General features: G+C 28.7%; 1 protein-coding gene across 1 annotated transcript; it reads left to right on the top strand.

Annotated features, from left to right (window-relative positions):
* LOC101236723 (cyclin-dependent kinases regulatory subunit) lies at nucleotides 1–23,242 on the top strand. Its single transcript, XM_065789130.1, has 3 exons — nucleotides 1–191; nucleotides 5,734–5,861; nucleotides 22,983–23,242. The coding sequence occupies exons 1-3, from the start codon at nucleotides 127–129 to the stop codon at nucleotides 23,054–23,056; spliced, it is 267 nt and encodes an 88-aa protein (XP_065645202.1). The 5' UTR covers nucleotides 1–126; the 3' UTR covers nucleotides 23,057–23,242.
* The last annotated feature ends 672 nt before the right edge of the window (nucleotides 23,243–23,914 follow it).

The raw sequence follows: 23,914 nt of genomic DNA, 5'->3' as shown, positions 1-23,914 counted from the left end.
AAAGCGTACTAACATAGTATATCTTCAAAACATTATATGAATGTCTTTTCCAGAATCTGGTGACCTACCATAGAATCTTGTACATACAAAAAAGATTAGGGTGAATAAAAGACTTTCATAAAAGCAATGATGATTCCAGTTGATGAGTTGCAATACTCAGCAAAGTATGATGATGGAGAGTATGAATATAGGTAGAGAAATATTTGTTATATTTCATTTCAAATAAATTATTGTCAAATGTTTTCTCCTTTTTATTTTCCAAATGAATTATCGATGCTAATTGAATTTATTATAAAAAATTTAAATAGCTATGTCTTTGAACGTACTGATACTCATTCTATTAAAGGAGGAACTATTATATATATAAAATCTGAATTAAATTATAACTTAAGATCTGACCTCGAAATTCAGAAAAAAAAAAGAACTAGAATAAACCTTAATTTAAATTTTACTGCCATCAGAAAAAAATACTATTGTAGGTTGCATTTATCGCCACCCATGTATGAACACTAGTGAGTTTAATATCACTTATATACAAACCTTACTTGACAAGTTATCACTAGAGATTAAAAATATAGTTCTTTTAGGAGACTTCAACATTAGTTTTTTAAAGTATGACTCCTGTAATGATGTTTCTAACTTTCTAGATCTTATGTGCTCTTTCTCCCTCTTCCCATTATATACTCAATCAACCAGAATTACTGCAAAATCAAAGACACTCATAGATAATATATTTATAAACTTTTACACTCCAAATACTAAATCAGATAACCTAATAGTATGCCTTGAAGACATCTTATTCAGTTCATATCCTTTCCATGCAAGAAATTAAAACAGTCTCATCCCAAACTATATCATAGATGTTTTAAAAATTTTGATGAAAAAAGTTTTTTTAAAGACCTAAAAGAAACTGATTGGCTTTCGATAAACCAGCAAGGGAACTATTCTGTTAATAAATCTACTTCTAAGTTTTTGGATGCACTTAAAAGATTACTTGATAATCATACCCCTTTCAAAATGTCTACCAAAAAACCCTAACCCTGACAAATAAATCTTTATCAAAGCCATGGATTACTAATGGAATCATTACGTCAATACAAATTAAAAATAAGTTGCACAAGAAGTTTATAAAATGTAAAAATGAGAACTTATGCTACAATACTTTCAAAAATTCAAATATTATAGAAATCAAATTAGTAACCTACTGCGATACTAAAAAAAAACATATTATTCAACCTACTTTAATGAAAATCGAAATAACCTCAAAAACACCTGGAAAGGAATAAAGAGTATTATTTATATTAAATCAAAAAACAACAATAATATAGATAGTTTAAATATCAATAATAAAACTATAACTAAAAAGAAAATAATTGCAAACACATTTAATGATTACTTCTCTTCAATTGCAGATAATCTTGCTAAAGAAATTATATCTCCTAGATTTCACTTCAGCCATTATAGCATTCTTTCAAAAATAATGACCTTAGCATCTCAAGAATTGAGCTTCGCCTTGAGTATTTTAATAAATAAATCTTTTCAATCAGGGATATTCCCTAACTTATTTAAACTTTTTTTTTTTTTTTTTTTTTTGTTATTCATCTCCTCAAGGCTGAGAAGGCCACTACAGATGAGATCAGATAGCGCATATAGTCTGTACTTTAGATTCCGAAAGAAACACTCTACTAAACATCATCATTCACAAAGTGTTACTATTGGTAATATCTCATCCACTACTAAGTTTTTGTCTATAGGTGTTCCTCAGGTTGTAACTCTGGGTCCCCTTCTTTTCCTTATCTACATAAATGATTTAAGCATTTGTATTATGTATCATGTAGATAAGTGTTTAAAAAGCTAAATAAGTACCTAAGTTATGACCTGGCATCACTGGTTTAATGGTTGCGATCAAACAAAATATCTTTGAATGTCAAAAAAACTGAATTAGTTCTATTTAAACCTCAAGGCAAAAAAATTACTAAAAAAACTCAATTTTAGAATTATGGTCAAAAACTAAATATTGTAGATAAAATAAAATATCTGGGCATATTATTAGATAATAATTTTTTGTTCATTTAGCAAATTAAATTCATATCAAACAAAGTCGAGCAAATGGAATGCTTACCAAAATAAGGCATTTTGTAAATATTTGGCAAGCTATTTTTAACTCCCATCTACACTATGGCTGTCAGATATGGAGACAAAGGTCATCCGTTTTTAAAAAAATTCTTATAAATCTCCAAAATAAATCTTTAAGAATAACTCACTTTCAACCTAACAGTTTTAGTGCTGACATACTATATAATCTTTCTAAAATTTTAAAGCTTGAAGAACTTATCTACTTGTCAAACTGTGTTCTTGTATGGGGCATTGTTCACAATAATACGCCCAGCTGCTTCAGTATTTCACTTCTGCTATTTTAAATTCACAAATAATATTCATAGTTATAAACTTAGGTCTGTATCTTATTGTAGTCTCTCTATGCCTTTTAAACAAACACATAAGTATGACATAAAGTCAATCAAGTATCAATCAATTTACTGTTGGAACTCTCTTCCTGTTAAAACTAAAAAAATATTCTCCAAAATGAAAAATAGAAATGCCTTTATAACCCATGTAAAAAAGTTTATCCTCAATAAAAATAATCAATGAACTATCAGTTAGGGGGTGACCCTAGTTATTCTCTATAACTAAATTTTTAATATACTAAAAGTGTAAAACTCATAAATAAAAATAAAAAATAACAACAATATAAAACCAAAAATTTAAATAAAAATATAAAACTCTAAAAATAAAACATAAAAATATATAAATTTTCATTTAGTCACAATCAAACACCCTCATTTTCATCATCCTGCAAAGTTTATATAATTCTAAAATTTGTGGCATTGTAAACCATGTTACATGTAATAAATTTTTTTTTTTTTTTGTTATTTCACCTCCCCAAGGCCCAGAAGGCCACTACAGATGAGGAGGCTACTTAATTGAGGTTGTAATCCTCTCTCAACTCTATAACTCCGAAACACAAACCTTGACGAACAAGGCCGCTGCGCGGAGAAACAAGTTGAGCGCGGTACTACCAGGGACGTGGTGGGGATCGAACTCAGAACCTCTCGCTTATGAAGCGAGCGCTTTTACCACTACACCACTACCGCATAAACAATAAACTACCAAATAAACAATAAACTATTTTCTATGCAATCGCTCTGCTTAATTCTCTGTAACAATTCTTTTTTTTTTCAATTCTTTTTATTTTACTTTAACGTATATTTAATATTTCTATTTCTTTATAATACTATGCTTAAACATAAATACTATGCTTAAACAATTCTGGTACATAACAAAACTCTCCTAGGACTTCTCCTTCTTTAACTCTCCTTTCCAAGTCATCAAAATATATCGTTATATTTTTTGTTATTGATGTTATTATGATTTCTATATTTTTTATTTTGCATTATTATTAATGATAATCACTATTATATATATATATATATATATATATATATATATATATATATATATATATATATATATATATATATATATATATATATATATATATATATATATATATATATATATATATGTAGATTATACTTTTTTTTATTACTGTATTTAATATTATTATTACTATTTATTATTTTTCTTTCCATGTCATTAAACTTCTCTCCAATTTTTTTCCCTCTTTTTACCTGTTATATTTTTTGTTATTGATATTATTATGATTTTTATATTTTTTATTTTACATTATTATTAATGATTATCACTATTATATATATAGATGAATATATAGTAAAATATATATTTATATATAGTAAAATATATATACAGATTATACTTTTTTGTATTTAATATTATTGTTATTATTTATTACTATTATTGTTATTAATATTTATTATTATTACTTATTATTATTATCATTGTTGTTATTATGCCATAATTTATACCATCTTAGGACTTTACGTGTTATCAGTTTATAACTGTTTGTAAGTTATTATTAAAGTGAAAATATATTGATTCGATTTGATTTGATTTCAAAGAAAATGTCTGATTACCATTTGTCATTTAAATATTCAACGAGATACTAAAAGTAATATTAAATAGAGATACTATTCTAATGATTATTAAAATCCAAAAAATTATAGAATCAAAATATTTTCAGCATAATTTTTTTTTGGGTGTGAGTATTGATTTACGTAAATGATATATGTGACACAAAAATCACATGCAAGATTATTGGGTATTTTTCTATTAGCTTTACTTGTAAATGAAATTCATGAAAGTAGTTTTTGGCTTATATACGCAGAGCTCTACTTCACTGAACTCTACTCTAGTCAATCTTCCAAATATATATATGTATATATATACATATATATATATATATATATATATATATATATATATATATATATATATATATATATATATATATATATATATATATATATATATATATATAAATATATATATATATATATATATATATATATATATATATATATATATATATATATATATATATATATATATAGAGAGAGAGAGAGAGAGAGAGAGAGAGAGAGAGAGAGAAATTTAAGCCAGTGTGACAAATAATATTATCTTTCATCAAAAACTCATAAAAGAATCATTTAGCAATTTTTAGATAACCTTCATTGTTATTTAAAATTTTTTCACTTTTACTTAATGCAGATTATATTGAAGTTTTAAACTGGGGTAAGTTAACTTTAGTGACACCTAGTATCAGTTGCTGATTTTAATATCTTCAATAAAGTAGCTTACTGTTCAATTTTTTATTAGCGAAACCAATCATAGAAGTATTTTGATGTACCATTGCTCTGTATTTTTTTCGTTTTTGATATTTTCTCTCTAATAGCAAGAGAGCAAATATGTAGCAAAAAACATCTTGAGAAAATCGATGCATAATTGTCAAAAATAAAACACTAAAAACAATTGGAAAATTTTCTGATTATTTTTAATAATCTGTCCAATATTATCTGGAAATTCAATGACCCCTAGAAACATCTTTAGGAAGATGTAACTACATCTGGTAATTTTTCTCCAAGTCCAATAACATCTGTAAGAATTTTCTCCAGATGTAATTACATCTGAAAAAAATATTACATGTAACTACATCTGGTTAAAATTATACATTTATGTTTATTATTTTTTTCAGATGTAACTGAAAACTACATCTAAAAAAAAACTATATATGAAAGTTTCATAATGAAACTTCATCTGGTTAAAATAATGAACTATTATTTTATAATTTTTTCCAGATGTAACTACACCTGAAAAAAAACTATAAATGAAACTACATCTAGTTAAAATAATGCATTATTATTTAATAATTTAGTAACTGCATCTGAAAAATTGTATATGTAACTGCATCTGGTTAAAATAATGCATTGTTTTATATAATTGAAACGATGTAACTACATCTGTAGAATTCTCTAATGTAGTTTTACAGATGTAGTTATTCTTAACATAGTTGAAGAGATGTAACTACATCTGCGAAATTTCCAGATGTAATTGCACAGATGTTATTATATTTAGATAATTGAAAAGATGTAACCATAATAACCATAACTTATGTAATAACTGTAGGTTTTTTAGCCGAAATCTATTTGAGAAAATCTGAAATATTTTTCAAACCTGTTAATAACAACCTTTCGTTTATTCTGTACAATGTACAAATAATTATTAGTTATCTTATTTTATGTTAATTAAATTTTTTAGACATGTCATCATTCCAAGAAAATATGTCGACTTAATACCAAAAACACAGTTAATGACAGAAACAGAATGGCGCAATATTGGTATTCAGCAATCTCCTGGATGGATTCATTATATGTTTCATGCTCCAGGTTACATAATATATATATGTATATATATATATATATATATATATATATATATATATATATATATATATATATATATATATATATATATATATATATATATATATATATATATATGTATGTATATATCATATTTGTATATATATATATATCAGTGGCTATTCTAGACCGTGTTTGGCAGCGTCAACCGTATTTAGGCGTTGATTCTGGCGCTGCCTAAAGTAAAATTTGAGTTTTTTTTTTTTTTTATGTTTTTTATGGCAAATATTGTTTGTTTGTTGTTGTTTTTTTTGCAAAAAAAAAAAAGCTGATATTGGGCAATTGTTCTGCTAAATTTCTCCGGGTCAGAGGGGCACCACTGCCTGAATTATTTTTCTAGAATAGCCTCTGTATATTTTATTTAACACTAATTAGTTAAAGCTTCTCTATGAAAATTCAATTTCAAAATGGTGTAACACTTTTTATAAGTTTTTTGATGCCCCGTACAAAAAGCAGTATATCTTGAAATGCCTAAAAGATATGATTCGGAAAATTTTTTATATGGTTCTATACACAACTAACTCCTTATTACAAAAAAACTGCAGGGGCTTTCTTTTTTGAATCTGATTTATTTTCATTGATAGTTTTTTAAAAAAAAAAGAAAAAATTGTTATTTAATAATGAAAAGAAAAATTTATGTACATATTTTTTTTTTGCATTTTTTTTGATTTTTTTATCTCAGGTACTGTTCTAATATATAAACTTAGTTGTAATTCACATTAAAAATTTTCACTTTATACAACCTTCTTGTTTATTGAAAGATTTTCTATTTACGAATCTTCTAATAATTATTTTAAAATTACTTCTTTCAAAACTAAAAAGTAATATAAAAATATTGATCAGGGCTCGAATTAACGTAAAAAAATCTAATCGCAATTTTGTTGTTGCTTATAACCTCATCTCCACTCCCGCCGGAGGGGAGGAGGCATTATTTATTTTAACTTATTTATAATAACCTATATAATAAGTCTCATTTTTGCATAAGATGTCATAACATTTACGTTCAGCGGTTGTAAAGTAGCTTTAGTTATAATTTACATTATTGCTATTATTATATTAAATCTAACGGCATTAAATCTAACGGCTGTATTTTTGGAAAATCAATGAACTTAATATAATCTTCTTTTAATTAATTATTTCATTTTCTATTTTATTTACATATTTTAAACTGTTTAAAACAACTAGAATATTTAATTTTCTATAAATTTTTAACAGTAAAAAAAATTATTTAAAACTCTAACAAAACAATCTATAAATTTGAAACAGTTATAAAAAAACTATTAAAAATGACAAAAACATTATCGTGATAAAATGTTAAAACTTAACATTTTCACGAAAACCTGCACAATCACAAACAAGAATGATAATTAAATTCTTATTAAGTAAGTTTTCTTATCTCAGTAACCTTATCAAATTCCCATGATATTTTTATCTATTGCTTTTTCATTCAATGTATTTTTTAATAAAAGTTAGCGTTCACTTTTTTTATCCAATAAAATAAAGTGAAAGAAAAAAATGTGTCTAAATAATAGAATCTTTTACGATCTAATACTTTTTTTGATTGCTAATAGAAAAAGTATTAGATCGTAATTGTAAATATTTTGATCATTTTGTAATCATTTCACTAGTTTAATGCTTACAATTTTTCAGGGTTTTTACTAACAAAAAATTATTTTACTAAGCAAAAAATCATACGCCATTACAAGTTATTATTTAGTATTTTAATTTTAAGGGGTTACAATGCGCTGAAATAAAATTAAAAGTTGTCACAATTTTTTTCCTCGCTTTCACTTTCTTCCAAATTCGATATTTTAACTGTCGCTAGATCAATGTCTGTTTTTCCTGACTTTCTTCTTCTTTTTTCTGGATAATGATGAAAATTTGCTGACAATCGTTCAACTTTATCATTATACCATTCATCCATAGCAGTATTAGGTTCAAGTTTGTCAATCTCAGGACCTTCTTCACTTATCCGAAGTAGAGATTCTAAGAGATCTCGTCTAAGACAACTTCTCCAGTCATTTTTTATGCGATTCATATGTGAAAACATTCGTTCTACTTTCGCATTTGTAAAAGGACAAATTAAAAATAGTTCAAAAATATCAAGAATATTAAAATACTGATTATCAAATAATACTCATTTTGATTGTTACTTATGATGGGAAACATGTATGCTTTTAAAATGATTCACTCATAAAGTATATTATTCAAATCACATCCTACACCAATTAAAAATCCAGAAAAATGTTCAATAACTTCACCAATAGCTTTATCGCCAAAAGTTCCATCATTCACATTTAACGGTCAGTTATAAACGTCAAGTAAAGCTACCAAATGTATAAACAATGGTGATTTTTGGAGAGATTGAAAACAGCCTTTCATACATATGGTAATATTTACAATAATTAGCTTTTACTCTTGATTCGAATAGGTATTTAATTGTTTGTTTTTTATAAATTTTTCCTTCCTTAAGCAATTGGTCTTTTTCCTGCATTTGAACATTTTTGCTAATTGATTTTCTAAATCTTTTATTTTTCTTTCTTTTACTTTATGCTCCACTTTAAAAAAAAATTATCGTTACAGAAGTCACTGCAGTTTTATACTGTAAAAGAACACTAATTTTTAATTAATATTTTTAAATTAATAATTAAATAATAATAAAAATTAAATAATAATTTAAATAATATTTTTAAATTAATATTTGCAAATAGAGTATCAATCTTCTAAAATAAAAAAAGAATAATCACGAAAAAAAGAAAGATTGCGAAAAAACAAATTTTAAGAAAAAACTAATCGCAAAGGTGCGAAAAGTAATCGCAATTTGCGATCGCGATACGCTGTATTCGAGCCCTGTTAATGATAAAGAAAAATGTTCAATTGGATTAGTAAGTTAAGAAAATTGTCACAAACAAACATCCAATGATATCAAAAATGATGTGAAAATCAAAATATCAAAAATGGAGTGAAATCCAATGATATCAAGGAAATTTTAAGTCTCAATGATGTAGAAAAAGACTTGATAATTAGTTGTTCTGGCATTAAAAGTGATAAAAATGCAACGGTTTGCTTTGATGAAAATGTTTACTTAAGACATTAATCCACAATCCACAAAACTTGCTGTGATCCATTTAATTGACACAATGGAAAAAGAAGAAAAGGTAATATTACTTAACCATGAAGCTTTTTTTTAAACTTTATTGTAATTATATATACTAGATTTTTTTGCAAAATACTGAAGTAGTAATTATCTCTCATGCTTTCGGGAAAATGCAATGAAATTAATAAACAACTTGCTGGGAAATTGAAAAACATTGGTATTAATGTTATTCCTGGAGAAAAGATATGTCAATGTATTAATGTATAACTAAACTGATTTCATTTAAAGATGATGGATCAGGAGTAGGGTGTCCCACTTTAAACCTGACCAAAAAAATGCAAACGCACCCTATCTCAATCATCCTTATTTGGTCCCAGGACACACCAAAAAAAATTTTTTAGGTCTCCAAGTCAAGGTGTTCCAGTACAAGGTACTTTCATATGCGAGGTTCCATGGAATTATTCCCCCCATCCCTCACCCCTCCCTTTCGGTGCCCCTAATTTATGAATTGAATGGTAGAAAATTGTCAATTTTACATTTATTTTTGTTCTGAAAAAAAAAATCTTTCATTTAAGAGTTAATACTTGTACAAACTTGGCATTTACATTAATTAAAGACAAATAAAGTCAAAAATCACATTAAAAGAACATAAAATCACTTTTTTTCATGTCCTTTCCAACCTCTTTTCGGTTTTTTTTGCACAACTTACATGGTATCCTGTAAAAAACTTTTTTCATGACTTTCACCCCAAAATCTTGCTTAAGTTTTATATGGCGCTCAGCCCTGTCATTTACTACTGCTAGATTCTCCATCTGATGTTGAAAATGTCTGTAGTAATCATTTTCAAAGTTATCCTTTATCCATGTGTTGATTACTCCCATAGTTATACCTAGGTATGTGAAGAGCAGCCAGGAGTCCTTAGTGATAAAGTCGGACAAAAATGAATAGGAACCACATAAGTTGGATGTTGAGGTTGTTCCCGTTCGAAATTATCAGGTTGCAGATAATTGAAACTTAGCAGCTTCTGAGCTAGTCCAGCTCTTTCCTTCAGTTCTAAATGTCTATTTGCTATTCAAAGAATAACTACCTGTGTGGTCAGGTACCAACTATGACGGACCAGGCTTGCATGGAGCAGCTTTCCCAGGGGACCATACTTGGATATATATAGCTAGCTTATAAAATGATGAGCTTATTGCTCATCATTTTATAAGCTAGCTTATAAGCATCCAAATCATGTGATGGCCTGGGCCGCCAGAGTAGACTTTAAAAAGTATGCTCCATAAAATGTGACAATAAAGTCAGTTGATAGTTCAAGCATATCTTTCTAACTATTATTCAACTTTAAATTAATCTTTGAAGTCAGCTGCATTGTAAGCATGTATAGATAATCAGCCATGAACCTTGCTTGATGGTAGGCACCTAGTTGTTTGAACTGGAAACCAGGTACATGGCCACCAAGGTAAATGACTATTAGCTCACAAAGAACTTTATAATGTCCCTCTTTGAAAACAATCTTGTTTTAGGGCTGTTATGCAAAAGTTCTTAGTATTTAATACCCTTCTATGAAAATCTACCATATACTCCTCTCTTCCATAATTGAATAACAGCAACTGATCAACATTATTTGCCCTTTTTCTTATTTCTGGCCAGATTTTTTGAAAATCGTTATATATTGTATGAGATTTTGTTGAACCTTGAATATAATCCATTGCATGGAAAATATGCCATTCAGATATATGGTGCCTTTAAAGATCAATTTTCAAAAGATACAAAATGTAATAATTTTGCAACAGTTTAGTGCAACAAACTTTTAAAATATGTTATCAAAATATTTATTTACCTACAAAGCAGCCAAAGTACAGGTCTTTTAAGCACATATTCCACCAAGAACTTAATTGCCCCCTTGTATTTTCCAGTATTAGAGGCCATTGTATCTGCACTAAAGCCAGTGATCTGGTCAGTTAGCTCATAATACTCTGATATGTTTTGAATATCTATAGTTTGATGCTGCCCTTTAGATGACTCAATTTCTAGAACTCCTAGCAAGAAATCTAAGGATTCATTGACCTGGGGATGATATACTGGCAGCAAGCTTTTCTACAGTTTCAGACATTTTTTGGTCAGTTCGATAGTGTTTGACCAGTTTTGATACAAAACTGGTCAAACACTATCGAACTGACCTTTAAACCCCAAGCTTTATCCAGATTTTTTCTCTCGCTATTCTAGCTTCATTTCAATCACAATCTTTTTGTTTTTATCTAGACTACTCTTTTATACAGGAACTGTATTTAGATCAACACCACCAATCTTGAAAAGTGAGGACAGAAATGAAGTTTTAGCTCGAACACTGACCTTGTACCTCGTCAAGAAAAGAAACCCACTTGTCAAGAACATCATTCATTGAAATCGTTATGTAAACACTATCTTCACTGTTCTTCTTTTTTTTTTTTTGGCAAATTCACTGTCAGCATCAGTGGCACTCATACCACTTGAAGATAATTCTCAAAATCTTTCATCCTTTCTATGTCCTCTATAGCTTTTTTCTTTGAAATTTCTTGTTTTTCTTTTTTATGTTGCTTTTTTCTACGCATACTTTCTATCATATCTAACATTCGTTTTTCCTCGTCTATCATTTTTTCTTGTTAAGATTTATCTTTCCCAGTGTCAAACTTAACCATTTCACCTTTAAATGCTCTCTTCAGGAACTTAATATCTTCTGTCTTTGCTTTCTTGTCTCTATTTTCATCATCTCTTATATGTTTTAAGATGCCTGTTTTATAAACAGGAAAAACACAGTTTGCTTCTTTTATAAAACTCTCTGTTTTTATTTTATATTGCTCTTCTTTCATCTTGTTTATTTCCATAAGAGTTCTTAGACTACACAGTTTCTTGTAGGGTTCATAAGATTTCTCAAGCTTCTTCTTCACTACTTGTTCTGTAACCCAAAATCTTGAATTAAACCCACCCTTGTCCCAAATACTCAACAGTTCTCTCAGAATGCATACTCCAGTAAATTCTTCCTTGTTACTTTTTGTACACTCCCCTCCAATGCGAAGCATAGGTCTTGACATTGTCTTTTGTGCACAGGCTAGTTTTGCATTTTGATTATGCTAACTTGACCTGAACCGATATATTCGACGACAAACTTCTCCCAGTGTGGGTAGTCTAAACATATATAAAAGTCTTTACATATTTGTTTCAAAAGTTTTTCACTTAAAAAAAGATTTTCAAATTCATTATTTTAATTAAATCTTAAAATATTACCTGTTTGGTGCAAACATTTTTAATGGATGCTGAAGTATGTAGATTGTTCTTTTACACCTATTAATTCTCAGTGGAGCTAAACTTATGTTAAAGGATGTACCTGAGGTTCCTGGTTGGCAATTCCTGTTAGTCCAAGGAAAGGTATATCTCATTGCAGAAAAACTCCTGCAACATGTAGTTACCAAGGAGCTCTCCTCATTTTTCCCTTTTACAGTACTCTGACCATTTCTACTCCTTGGAGATTTACAAGGAAATCCATCATCATCATCATCAGCCATTATAAATTTTAAGAAATTTGTTATAATCTGAAAAGTATAAAATGAAAGGGTCTTATAATATTTTACATAAAAGCAATTATTTAAATAAAGCATTAATGCCGCTAAAACAATGTCAAAATATTGCAAAAACAACATATTTGAATCTGACTTTATTCATCCAAGACATTATATTTCAATTTTTGTATAAATTTCATTTTATTTCTAAAATAAGACAATTATTTTAGAAATAAAATGAAATTTATTTCTAAAATAATTGTGGCTGAAAGTCATGATGAAGGTCTTCTAGAAGATTTCATGCAAATAAACCGAAAAAAGGTTGGAAAAGACATGAAAAAAGTGATTTTATGTAATTTTAATGTGATTTTTGACTTTATTTGTCTTTAATTGTTGTAAATAACAAGTTTGTACAAGTATTAACTCTTAAATGAAAGATTTTTTTTTCAGAACAAAAATAAATGTAAAATGGGCGATTTTCTACTATTCAATTCATAAATTGGGGGGCACCAAAAGGGAGGGGAGGAAATAATTCAATGAAACCTCACATATGAAAATACCTTGTACTGGAACCCCTTGACTTGGAGACCTAAAAAATTTTTTGGTGTGTCCTGGTACCATATAAGCATGATTGAGATAGGGTGCATTTGCTTTTTTTTTGGTCAGGTTAAAAGTGGGGCACCCTAACCAGGAGAACCGGCTTGCAGCCAGATAAAAATAATGAACTTCTTAAATCTCAATTTTTTTTGGTGGCTATAAACATAAGTCCTCTCAAAACGCATGCGGTGAATAGTCAGCTGTTTAGGTGTTAATACTGTTTTTTGAACATATAATGATTTCTTTTTTGAACTGAGAACAACTCCAGAGTTGTTCTCAGTTGAAAAAAGAAATCATTATATGTTCAAAAAACAGTAAAGTTAGGTGTTGGAAGTATTTTAAATAAAGATCCTGATCAATTAAGCCAAGAAGATTCCTTCAATAAATTATCTAAGGAAGTTTAATGTAAAACAAATGATATGGATATACTTTTAAGAAAAATTAAAGAAAAAATGTTAACTTTCGAATGGAATCAGAAAATTCAGTTACTGCTGGTTCTAATACCTTGGTTTAACAAATGTATAGAAAAAGAATTTAATGTTACTATATGATGTAGATTTTACGCAAATGTTACTTATATGGTGCAGATGTTACGCAAACTGCTGCTGAAAAATGGTATTTTATCTTTCCCTGAAAAAAAAAATAAGAATGAAAGGAAATATCTCATTTGTACGTATGTGTATTTACTGTATGCTAAGTTTAAAACCAGTTATCCTGATATAAATAATCTTCTATATATATAAAGGGCAATGTGTGTGTGTGTTTGTTTGTTTGTTTGTTCTCTATAGAAATCCAAACCGCCGGACCGATCTCGATGAAATTTGGCATGGGGGTAGTCCTCGAGGGGGAGAAGGTTCTTAGCTGGGTTTTGACCCCGTACCCCGATATCCGGGGTCAAGGGGGCCCAAAAATGGGCCCCCCTGACCCCGGGGTCAGGGGGGACCCTTTTTTTGGGCCGATTTTTTAGGCCCATTTTTGGGCCCATTTTTGTGTACAGATATCAGGTAAGCCAGTTTAAATATTGGCCCGGGCAACGCCGGGTAACTCCAGCTATATATATAAAGGGCAATGTGTGTTTGTGTGTGTTTGTTTGTTTGTTCTCTATAGAAATCCAAACCGCCGGACCGATCTCGATGAAATTTGGCATGGGGGTAGTCCTCGAGGGGGAGAAGGTTCTTAGCTGGGTTTTGACCCCGTACCCCGATCCCCGGGGTCAAGGGGGCCCTAAAATGGACCATTTTTTGGGCTGATTTTTTAGGCCCATTTTTGGGCCCATTTTTGTGTACAGATATCAGGTAAGCCAGTTTAAATATTGGCCCAGGCAACGCCGGGTAACTCATGCTAGTTAAATATAAAATATAAAAAATTGTTTTTCTCACTTTTGCTCAAATCGTCCAAAATAGCGAATTACAGTGTGAGCATTTGGTACGCATACAGTGTGTGTGTATACTGTATGCATACCTACCAACAAAATATTAAGTTAATGATTAGTGAAGTTGAATGATCAAAGGTTTATCATGAACTTATTGATATGCTTGTTTGTAGTAGGGCTAAGAAGAATTGCAGCTTCATAATAAGTTTTTTCAATATACCCAACATTTTCATCTTCAATGTATTCCTCATCCGATTCATCGAAGTCACTTACTTGATCTTCTACACCAACATTTTCTGTATATGTTTGAGCCACCAATTCAGTTGTATTTGAGTTATTATACAGAGCATCAATTACAGCTAAAGCACAACAACTGATAAAATGGCAAAAGCCATCCAACTTTTTGCATCACAGCTGCCCCATCAGTTGTTATAAATGTATATCAAGACAACAATCTAAATATCTTTATCGATATTTAGGTTGCTATCTTGCAATGTGATTTTCAGAGCTGTAATGCATTTCTCTGCAGGGAATTGTCCTTAAACAGGTACTAAACCTAAATTCCAAAACTGTTTCTTGCCATGGACATTCGCATATCAATAACATCAGTTTCTTGAAGATGTCCATTCATCTAGAGTTAAGCAAAATCTTGTTCCATCTCCTTTTAAATATATAAAATCCTGCATCATTTTAGCCCGCATTTTTATGTGTGTATTTTAAAGCCATTTTGCAAATTGACTCAGGTGATTTTGGTAATACATGATCTCGAGCGCCTCTAGCCAAAAACAAATTTCTCAAATCCATAGACGTACAGAAAATTTTGAATGGCATATTATCTAAGGCACACATTTGTAATACAATTCATCTTTTTTGTTGAATAAGTAATCATCATTTTTGATGCACTGCTTTCTGGATCTTCATCTTGCACAATATCCCGTTTTAATACATTAATATTGTATATTGTTCTTAAATGCGTGTGCTGCGGTGTTGTCGTTGAACCAGCGGTTTTTACTATTTCATAATATAATTTGCATTTTGCTGTTAGTTTTTTTGAATCTCTTAAAAAATGAATCCAAACAAAATTTTATTTTTACATTGCTTTGTGTATTCCAAATAACTTTTCTTTGAAGACATTTGTGTACTGTTGATAATAATTTAACAAAACAAAACAAAACAAAATTAAAATTAAATAGTTATAAAAAAATGTTGTTAAATTGAAACTGCTATTATTCCTGCTATTATTTGCTTACCTATTTAAAAAAAATTGATCCAAATAACTCAATACACACCGCACTCCAATAAGCAAATCTCAACACTGTTGAAAATCGTGAAAAATAAGGCATGAACACGAGGTTATACCAAATATAAATATTGTTACATGTGGACATAAACTGAAGACATGCAACCGTTAACTGCAATAATGCAATAAGCAAATCTTAACGAATTATTACGGAATTCAGGAATTCGCTGGAAAAATTTTCAGAATTCCAAACTATATTATGAAAACAAATTCCAGAATTCTCGAATTTCGAGATGCAATCCCTAATTTTTTGTACACGGCATCAAAAAACTTACAAAAAGTATTACATTATTTTGAAATTAAATTTTCATATAGAAGCTTTAATTTGTTTTAGCCATCATTTTTGAGTTCCTCTCCCTAAAATAATGTCTAATAAATAAAAAATCAGGCATGAAGGTTGTATAAAGTGAACATTTTTAATGTGAAATGCAAACAAGTTTATATATAAGATCAGTTCCTGAGATTATAAAATCAAAAAAGTGCACAAAAAAATGTATATAATTTTTTTCATTATTAAATAACAATTTTCTTAATTTTTTAGTAAAACTTTTAATCCAAATAAATCTGATTCAAAAAAGAAAACTCCTGCAGTTTTTTTGTAATAAAGAGTTTGTTATGTATAGACCCATTAGAAAATTTTTCAGAATCATATCTTTTAGGCATTTCAAGATATACTTCTTTTTGTACGTGGCATCAAAAAATTTATAAAAAATGTTACACCAATTTGAAATTGGATTTTTATAGAGAAGCTTTAATTTTTTAGTGTTTTAGGTATCATTTTTGAGTTCTTCTCCCTAAAAAACAGATTGGTACAAATTTTCAACATTATTGTGCAAGTATGTCATAAGTTAATGCTAATTGTGTTATGTAATTAGCTTAAAAAATAAATGGCGCTGAAAAAATAATCAAAAAAGAGATTGGGACTGAATATTGATATCTCAGAAACCATAAGGAGTCAGACGCTAAAATTTTGAGTGAATTTTTTTTTCATTAATATAAGCTTGTATTCTAATAATCATCAAAATCTGAAATTTTTTTTTGCTTGACTTGACATGGAACTACCCTGAATTACGTTTTTCAAGTAAATAAAAATTACATAACAGAAATCAAGCCAAACAAAAGCAGCTTGTATAATATGTGGTAAATTATCCACTTAAACCAAGCTAGTTCTGCCATTTTTTTCACAGTTACAGTCAAAATATCTTAATGTTAATAATGTTATTTCATTGCCCAAGAGTTTTTTTTGCCAAAATCAGGGTATTACTGCCTGAGATTTTTGGTGCCTTGCAGTAACCATTCTCTTTGTTGGAGATCACTGGTTATGATTGTGGCAAATGCTGAAATCAGTTTCACTCCTTTCTCTGCAGTATCATTTATAATTTTTACTGTACAAACGAGTTTTTCAGCTTCTTGGTATCCTTGTTGCTCTTTCCATTGTTCAATTGGTTTAGCAAGCCAATCTGATTTGGCGCTCAAAATGCTGAACAATAGGTAAGATTTAAGTCCTAGAATATTTGACAAACTTGTTTGACAAGTGATTTTACTAAAAACTGGCACACCAAGACAAAATTTTTCAGTTACTGGAACTTACAAGATTTTGGCTGCCATATCTTTTTTCATTGTGGAACTAACATATTTGCTGAAAAAAGGTAAATTGTACTACCTCTTCTGTCAAATACCAACGGTGGTTAGTTTTTTTGGAAAGACAAACATCAGCAACTTTTTCATCTATTTCTTGGTAGTCCATCATGTCATGGATGAATTGTAGGTCATTTAAAGTTACATCAGCACCAATGTTAGCTTTTATCTGAGCTGGTGGAAAAGAGAAAAATATCTATTCATTCTAAAAGGCTTGGTTGTTACATGCCATCTACTGAGCTTTGTGGATAGCTCTTGGTTTAAGAAAGTGGACATCTCGCTGTGGAGTTTGCCCAAGAAATGATGATTGTGTACTCTGCACATTCTCATTATTCATCTCCTGAAAATTTTGTTGCATCTTCATTAGCAAGTAGATGTGTCAAATGCTGTATGGTCTGTTCTTTGAGGTTTTGCTACCAGGTGCTTTCAACAGCGAAACTTTCAATTGGCAAATATTTATTCAATATAGGCCAGGCAGTTATAAATTCAGCAAAGAATTGTTTCTCTGGCCCAAAAATATTTCCAAATATTTTATTCCAAACTTCTTCAATGAAAATTTCAAGAATGTGGTGCCAACAGGTAAGGTGAGGAAGTTTTCGACCTAAGTTTTCTTCAATCAATTTAACAGCACGATTGTTTTTGCCACTTTTACTGACAGTGGTATCAAATAACAATGCCACAATCTTGTTGCTTAGATCCTAAGTGTCTCGAAGATCTTGTGTTGCATTTGCTTGAGTTTTTTTCCTTCTCTGTATTCTGGAGCACCTGACATAAGCACAGCTAACTGTTTATGTTGCACACCTAGTGTGTTTTGTAGCAATTTTCCATCCCAGTGAAGGGCACCAAACTGAGGTGGTTTGAGGCTCACATTTTCTATAACAATCTCAGCAATCCTCTGTTGATTTAACATTCTACTTTGATAAGATGTCAATTTAGATATATCAAAATTGTCAAAGTTTCTACCAGCAGCGTTATTTACAGCAGACATAATCATAGATGTTTTATTATCAGACAATTTTAGCCTGTCTGCTTCAGAAGTGATTCCATCGCACTGCATAATTCTTCTGGGGAGGTTTAATATAATAAATTCTGATTGTCTTTCATTATGAGGTTCATAATTCAAGTCACTGTTCCACCCTAAGCGGATATCTACTTCAGCAACATCAATATTTTTCTCAATATTCTGTTCTTTCTCATTAACTTCCATGTCCTTGTTATCATGACCATCAGAGCTCTAATTAAGTATATTGCAAATTTTTTTATGTTTAGTTTTTTTTTTGGCCATTGTGGCCATTGTTAAAAGAAATTTTTTTGTCCATTAGGGGTCATAAAGTATGTCACACTAAATTTATCTTTCGAATCAATTATATGACAATCATACATTATATAAATTAAATGTCTAGCTTGCGGGATTTTATTGGACGAAAAATGAAGCTGCTTTTTTTGTTTATAAATATAGTCTACCATTTGTAAAAAGGGCAAAGGCTTAAATCAATTTGTGTAATAAAAGTTAAAAATGTAAGCATCAAAAGTTCCTATCTTTAACTTATTCTAATTATTTATTTATTTATTTTTTTTAAAAAATTTTAAAAAATAATTAAAAATAATTAGAATAAATTAAAGATAATTCAAAAACACATTTTAATAATTATAAAATACTTAATTATAAAAGTTTTTTTAAGGTTTATTAAAAATTTATTTAATTTTTTATGAATTATTATTCATAAAAAAATACTTCAAAAGCGTCTGTCGTTTCACTTTCCTATTCAAAACTTTAAACTCTTTCTAATCAGAAATGAATTTAGAAAACATAAATTATTATTTTACAAGTAATCTAATTTCCTTTCAACACTTTTACATAAATAGTATTTATATTTAAAATATATTTCTTCATTTTTAAGAAAAGAAAAGTTAAATAGTATTTGTTTACAAATTTAATCTGCCATTTGTAAAAAAGGCAAAAGCGGTTTCACTTTTCGGGTCGAAGTTAGAAATTTAGTATGTATAATATATCATTTAAGTATAATCATCGCTTGCTCTTTTGCATAGAGATTTTCATTCAACATAAAGTGCTTTTGAATTTAAATTACTTTAATTCTCTGCGTCAAAGCCTATAATATTTTAAAGTTAAATTTAGTTTGATTTACTTAATGGATAAACGTAAATGACAGTAAATTTACCTATAAACTAAATCAAAACAATCAGTTAAGTTACTAGAGTTAAGTTACTTAACTGTTAAATTTAATTAATATACTCAAAGACTCACAAAAGCTAGCTATACAAATAATTCTATTTACACTTCAGAAGTCTGGAGATATGAAAAACGCAATAACGTTTTTTCTATATTTTCATTTTATTTAAAGCGATATTAAGATTAAGTTGTTTTTAGGATTTTTTTTTTTTTTTTAAAAAAACTCCATTTGAACAAGAGAATTTTTGTCTTTTGAAATTTTCTTATTCAAATAATTTTGCAATTTGGAATAAAAAAAAATTAAGTTTACAAGAATTTTAACACTCAATATTTATAAATTTAATTTCAGTGATATCTGTAATACCCAGTGGCATAGCGAAGAGCATTCCTGAAAGTTAAACATAGATCTAGCTACTGTAACAATATCAGATTTAGAACATAGTGCAAGTGAGAAAGAAAGTTTTACTTAAATCGTAAACCATTTATAACCGTTTATAACCGTTATAACCATTTATAACCGTTATAAACCATTTAATATTATACCCGTAAATTATAACCGTATAAACCGTATAAAAATTATAACCGTATAAACCATTTATAACCGTTATAACCGATTATAATCGTAAACCATATATAACCATTATTAAGTAGCCTCCTCATCTGTAGTGGTCTTCTCGGCCTTGAGGAGGTGAATAACAAAAAAAAAAAAAAATAACAAAAAAAAAAAAAAAAAAATTTTGAATAGTTAATTATTTTTCGTTTCTTAAAAATAGTTTATTAAAAAAGTAGAAATACTTTATTGCAAAAATTTAACCAGTGATTATTGTAAACATTAAACTAAAAATTAAATTATAGAAAATTCAAATTAAAAAAAATAAAAATTTCTTTCTGTTAAAAGAAATTTTTTTCTAAAAAAATAATTTAAGCATATACTTAAGGAAATAAAAATTGATTTACTAAACCAAGTTTTTTCTATACTGTTTATTACAAAACAATTTGGATGTTTTGATCTTACTCGTTTGGTCTTTAGATGTATATCATGTTTTTGCGCAAATATGAAGTTTAAAGTTTTATGATGATAATGTTTAAAGTTTTGATAATGTTTTAATTTATTAGTTCAATTCTATTTATTTACTTTGTTTTCTTTTAACCTTGTATAAAGCAGCAGTAAAGCAGCATCACGAAGTCAATTGTCAAAACAATTTTGTTTTATTGTTGTTTTACAAAAGCAATTCAATACTCTTTAAAAATGACCCGTGTTTTATTGTCAGCATGAACGTATTCAATGGTTTTCTATGACTAATTAAAGTGGTTTTAAATATTTTATTATTTGCGTTTTTACTCTTACAGAGGTTCATAAAAAATATTTTTTTTTGCTATTAGTTTTTTTTTCTTGCGTTAATTCAAGCCTGATCATACTGTCTACCTTCTTTTTTTTCTCTTTCATTTACTTTATAGCTGAGTATGATTTTCCGATATCTGTCTTTTTTTTTTTACTAGTGTTTTTGCTTTAATCCCAAAGGTTTTGTCATGTCCGTCCATTTCTTTCTGTTTTTTGATCTAAATAGAATGTAGCATCATCATTTTTCTTTTGGCCAGTCAGAGGCTTGATTTTTATAATTGAAACTTCTGGCTGCTTAAATAACAATAGTTTTATTTTAAATGACGTTCTTTAGAAAGAATGAAAAACAGTTTTTCTGGACTTTTAGAGTTGTATATTTAAATTCGACTGATCAGTCTTGATCTAACCTTGCAATTTGACTAAATATGCATTAAGACCTAATATGGCTTAGGCTACTTTTTTATTCTTTTGTAATAAGTATTGAATTCACAATATCATGTTAATAGTTAAAACATTTTTTTACTTGCTATTGTGCTTAACATAAATTAAACATAAATTTCCCGTCCTAAGTTGGTCATGCTTTTGTCTGACTCAAAACCTTTTAGCTTATTTTATTCTTGAGACTAACACCATTTATACATAATTGCTCATTATATTTTTGAATGCATTTTGGACCAAGTGTTCTGCCACCGCCACTAGTCTACTATTGCAACACTTGTTAAATAAATATAACAAATGATTATATTATAAATAAATATAGTATAAATATAATAAATACAAATAGTTCAGAGAGTTTTGATGAGAGTTCTTGAAAACATTTTTATAAGACTGATAGGTATGCTGTGCAAACCTCAAGCTGCAGATGAGTTTGATGCTGTTTAGACCACAAGTTGTAAGTGAGAAATAGCTTTACTAACAATTGTTGAAGTGATGTCTAACAGTAGACTGATCTATTTCTCAGAGATTACAGAAAAAATATTTTTACAAGAAGTGAAGTAAAGGAAATATATCAATTAGAGGAAATATTCTTTTCAATTATTTTTTCATGGTTGCAGTAGTATAGTCAGATACGTGTATTCATTTATGTAAATGGAGCCAGACTGTTAATGTAGATGTAGTGTTAAACTTGATTTGGTTCATCGATAGTGAATATCATTAGTAATAAGATACACAGTTGCCTTATCTCTGCTAATCAAGCCGAAATTGTAACAAAGAGTTCTTTATTATTAACAACTACAAAAACAGAGCAGGAAACCAACATGGCGCTGTTAATACTCTGATGTTTTACAGTTTTTGATGGAATCAACCTCTATCAGAGTTACCACAGACTTTAGGAAACCTTACTATCAGCCAGTTTTAGAATCTTTAAACTTTTAAAAAAGTTTTAGAGCTGTATCATTGTTAAGAGATAACAGAAATAGTTGCATAACTATTACTAAGGAGGCAAAAGCAAAACTTAATGAATTAAAAACAAAAAATAGTTGTTAAGATGCTCCCAGAAATCCTTACGGTCTTATCACAGAGCACCGCAGAAGAGTATAAATAAGGCTAACATGCCATGAATTAGATAAAACTTTAAGAAAGTAAACAAAAAACTAGGTAATAGTTATAATAGTACATGCTTTTGTTATTAAATGAACAAACAAAAATTAAAGATTGTAAAATCGAATGAAAAGATAAAAGGATTTTCAGATTTTTACTCTTCTAAATCGACTCGATTAATTCGACTTTTACTCGATTAAATTGACTATTCGATTTTCAAAAGTTGACTTATTTCTACTTTCGATTAGTCAACTTTAAGTCGATTTAGTTTTAGTCAACTTTAAGTCGATTTAGTTTTTACAAGCTAATGATGCTGGTGACCACAATCAAGCAAAATTTTCTCAATGTAAATTTAAATTTGTATGAAAGAGTTAAACATACGTGTTTAAATATATACACACGCACACACATACACGTACATGCAAAAAAATTTAAAACTGTATATAATTTATATCTTTATTACTTTTTAGAACCCCATGTGCTATTGTTTCGAAGAAAGCTAAGCAATGCACCTCTAACAAATGCTACAAATCGTATGAGATAAGTTCAAAGTAATTGTACCTTAAGTTGAAAGATTTCTATTTATATTGATTAGATTGTTGTAAATACTCGTGATACCCTGCGTGATAACATCTGGATGATTGTATGACAGCATTTGGATTTTATCTTATATTTTAATGTATATAGTATTTTTATTTCTTTCATTTCAAAGAGCGTAAATAGTTAAGAATGTTTTTGTTTCTTATTTGCTTAGAAAATTCAGCATTTTTGTTAATAACTTAAAAACCCTATTTATTTGCTAAGATTGAAAGTAATTTAAAGCTCTCCAACCAAGTAAACTAAGTTCCAACTGCAAATCCCACTTATACTTCCGACTATCAAACATTTGATTGGTCAAACAATAACGCCGTGATAAAAGTCCTCCAGCGCTGACATTTGCCTCGTCTGTAGTGGTAAAGAAAGGATTTTTTTTATTTAATATTTGTTGCACCAGAAAGCAATAAGAATTCAGGAATTTTTGTTCGTGAAACTATTTTGAATAATACAAAATATATTCAACATTCACATTTTGGGCTAAAGTTTAATGGAGAAATATGATTAACAATTTCATAACACTTTGTGACTGGAATGTCACACTTTGTGTGGAATGTTTAGTCTAGAATTTTATTAGCATTTTTTTATAACTATTTTCCTACTTAGGGGCCGTCAATTAATGTCAACAATTTTTTACCTCTCACTTCTTTTCCCCCGCCCCTACCTGCTGTCAACAAATTGTTAAACTTTAAGAGCCAACTCTCCCCCATTCCCTCTTTCTTTCTCTCTCTCTCTCTCTCTCTCTCTAAAACGTGGGGGAAAAAACATCTTTTTTTCTCTTTCTTTAAATAATTAAATTTATTTTTAA

This window comes from Hydra vulgaris, chromosome 01, assembly GCF_038396675.1.
Source record: "Hydra vulgaris chromosome 01, alternate assembly HydraT2T_AEP".
NCBI lineage: Eukaryota > Metazoa > Cnidaria > Hydrozoa > Anthoathecata > Hydridae > Hydra > Hydra vulgaris.
The sequence above is the reverse complement of the archived record's forward strand: the minus strand, read 5'-3'. Positions and strand labels throughout refer to the sequence as shown.

Coding starts and splice junctions, on each gene's coding strand:
- LOC101236723 (XM_065789130.1), top strand. CDS start 127: ATGATGATTCCAGTTGATGAGTTGCAATACTCAGCAAAGTATGATGAT. Junction 192..5,733: donor GATGGAGAGTATGAATATAG/GTAGAGAAATAT, acceptor TAAATTTTTTAG/ACATGTCATCATTCCAAGAA. Junction 5,862..22,982: donor TTATATGTTTCATGCTCCAG/GTTACATAATAT, acceptor ATTACTTTTTAG/AACCCCATGTGCTATTGTTT.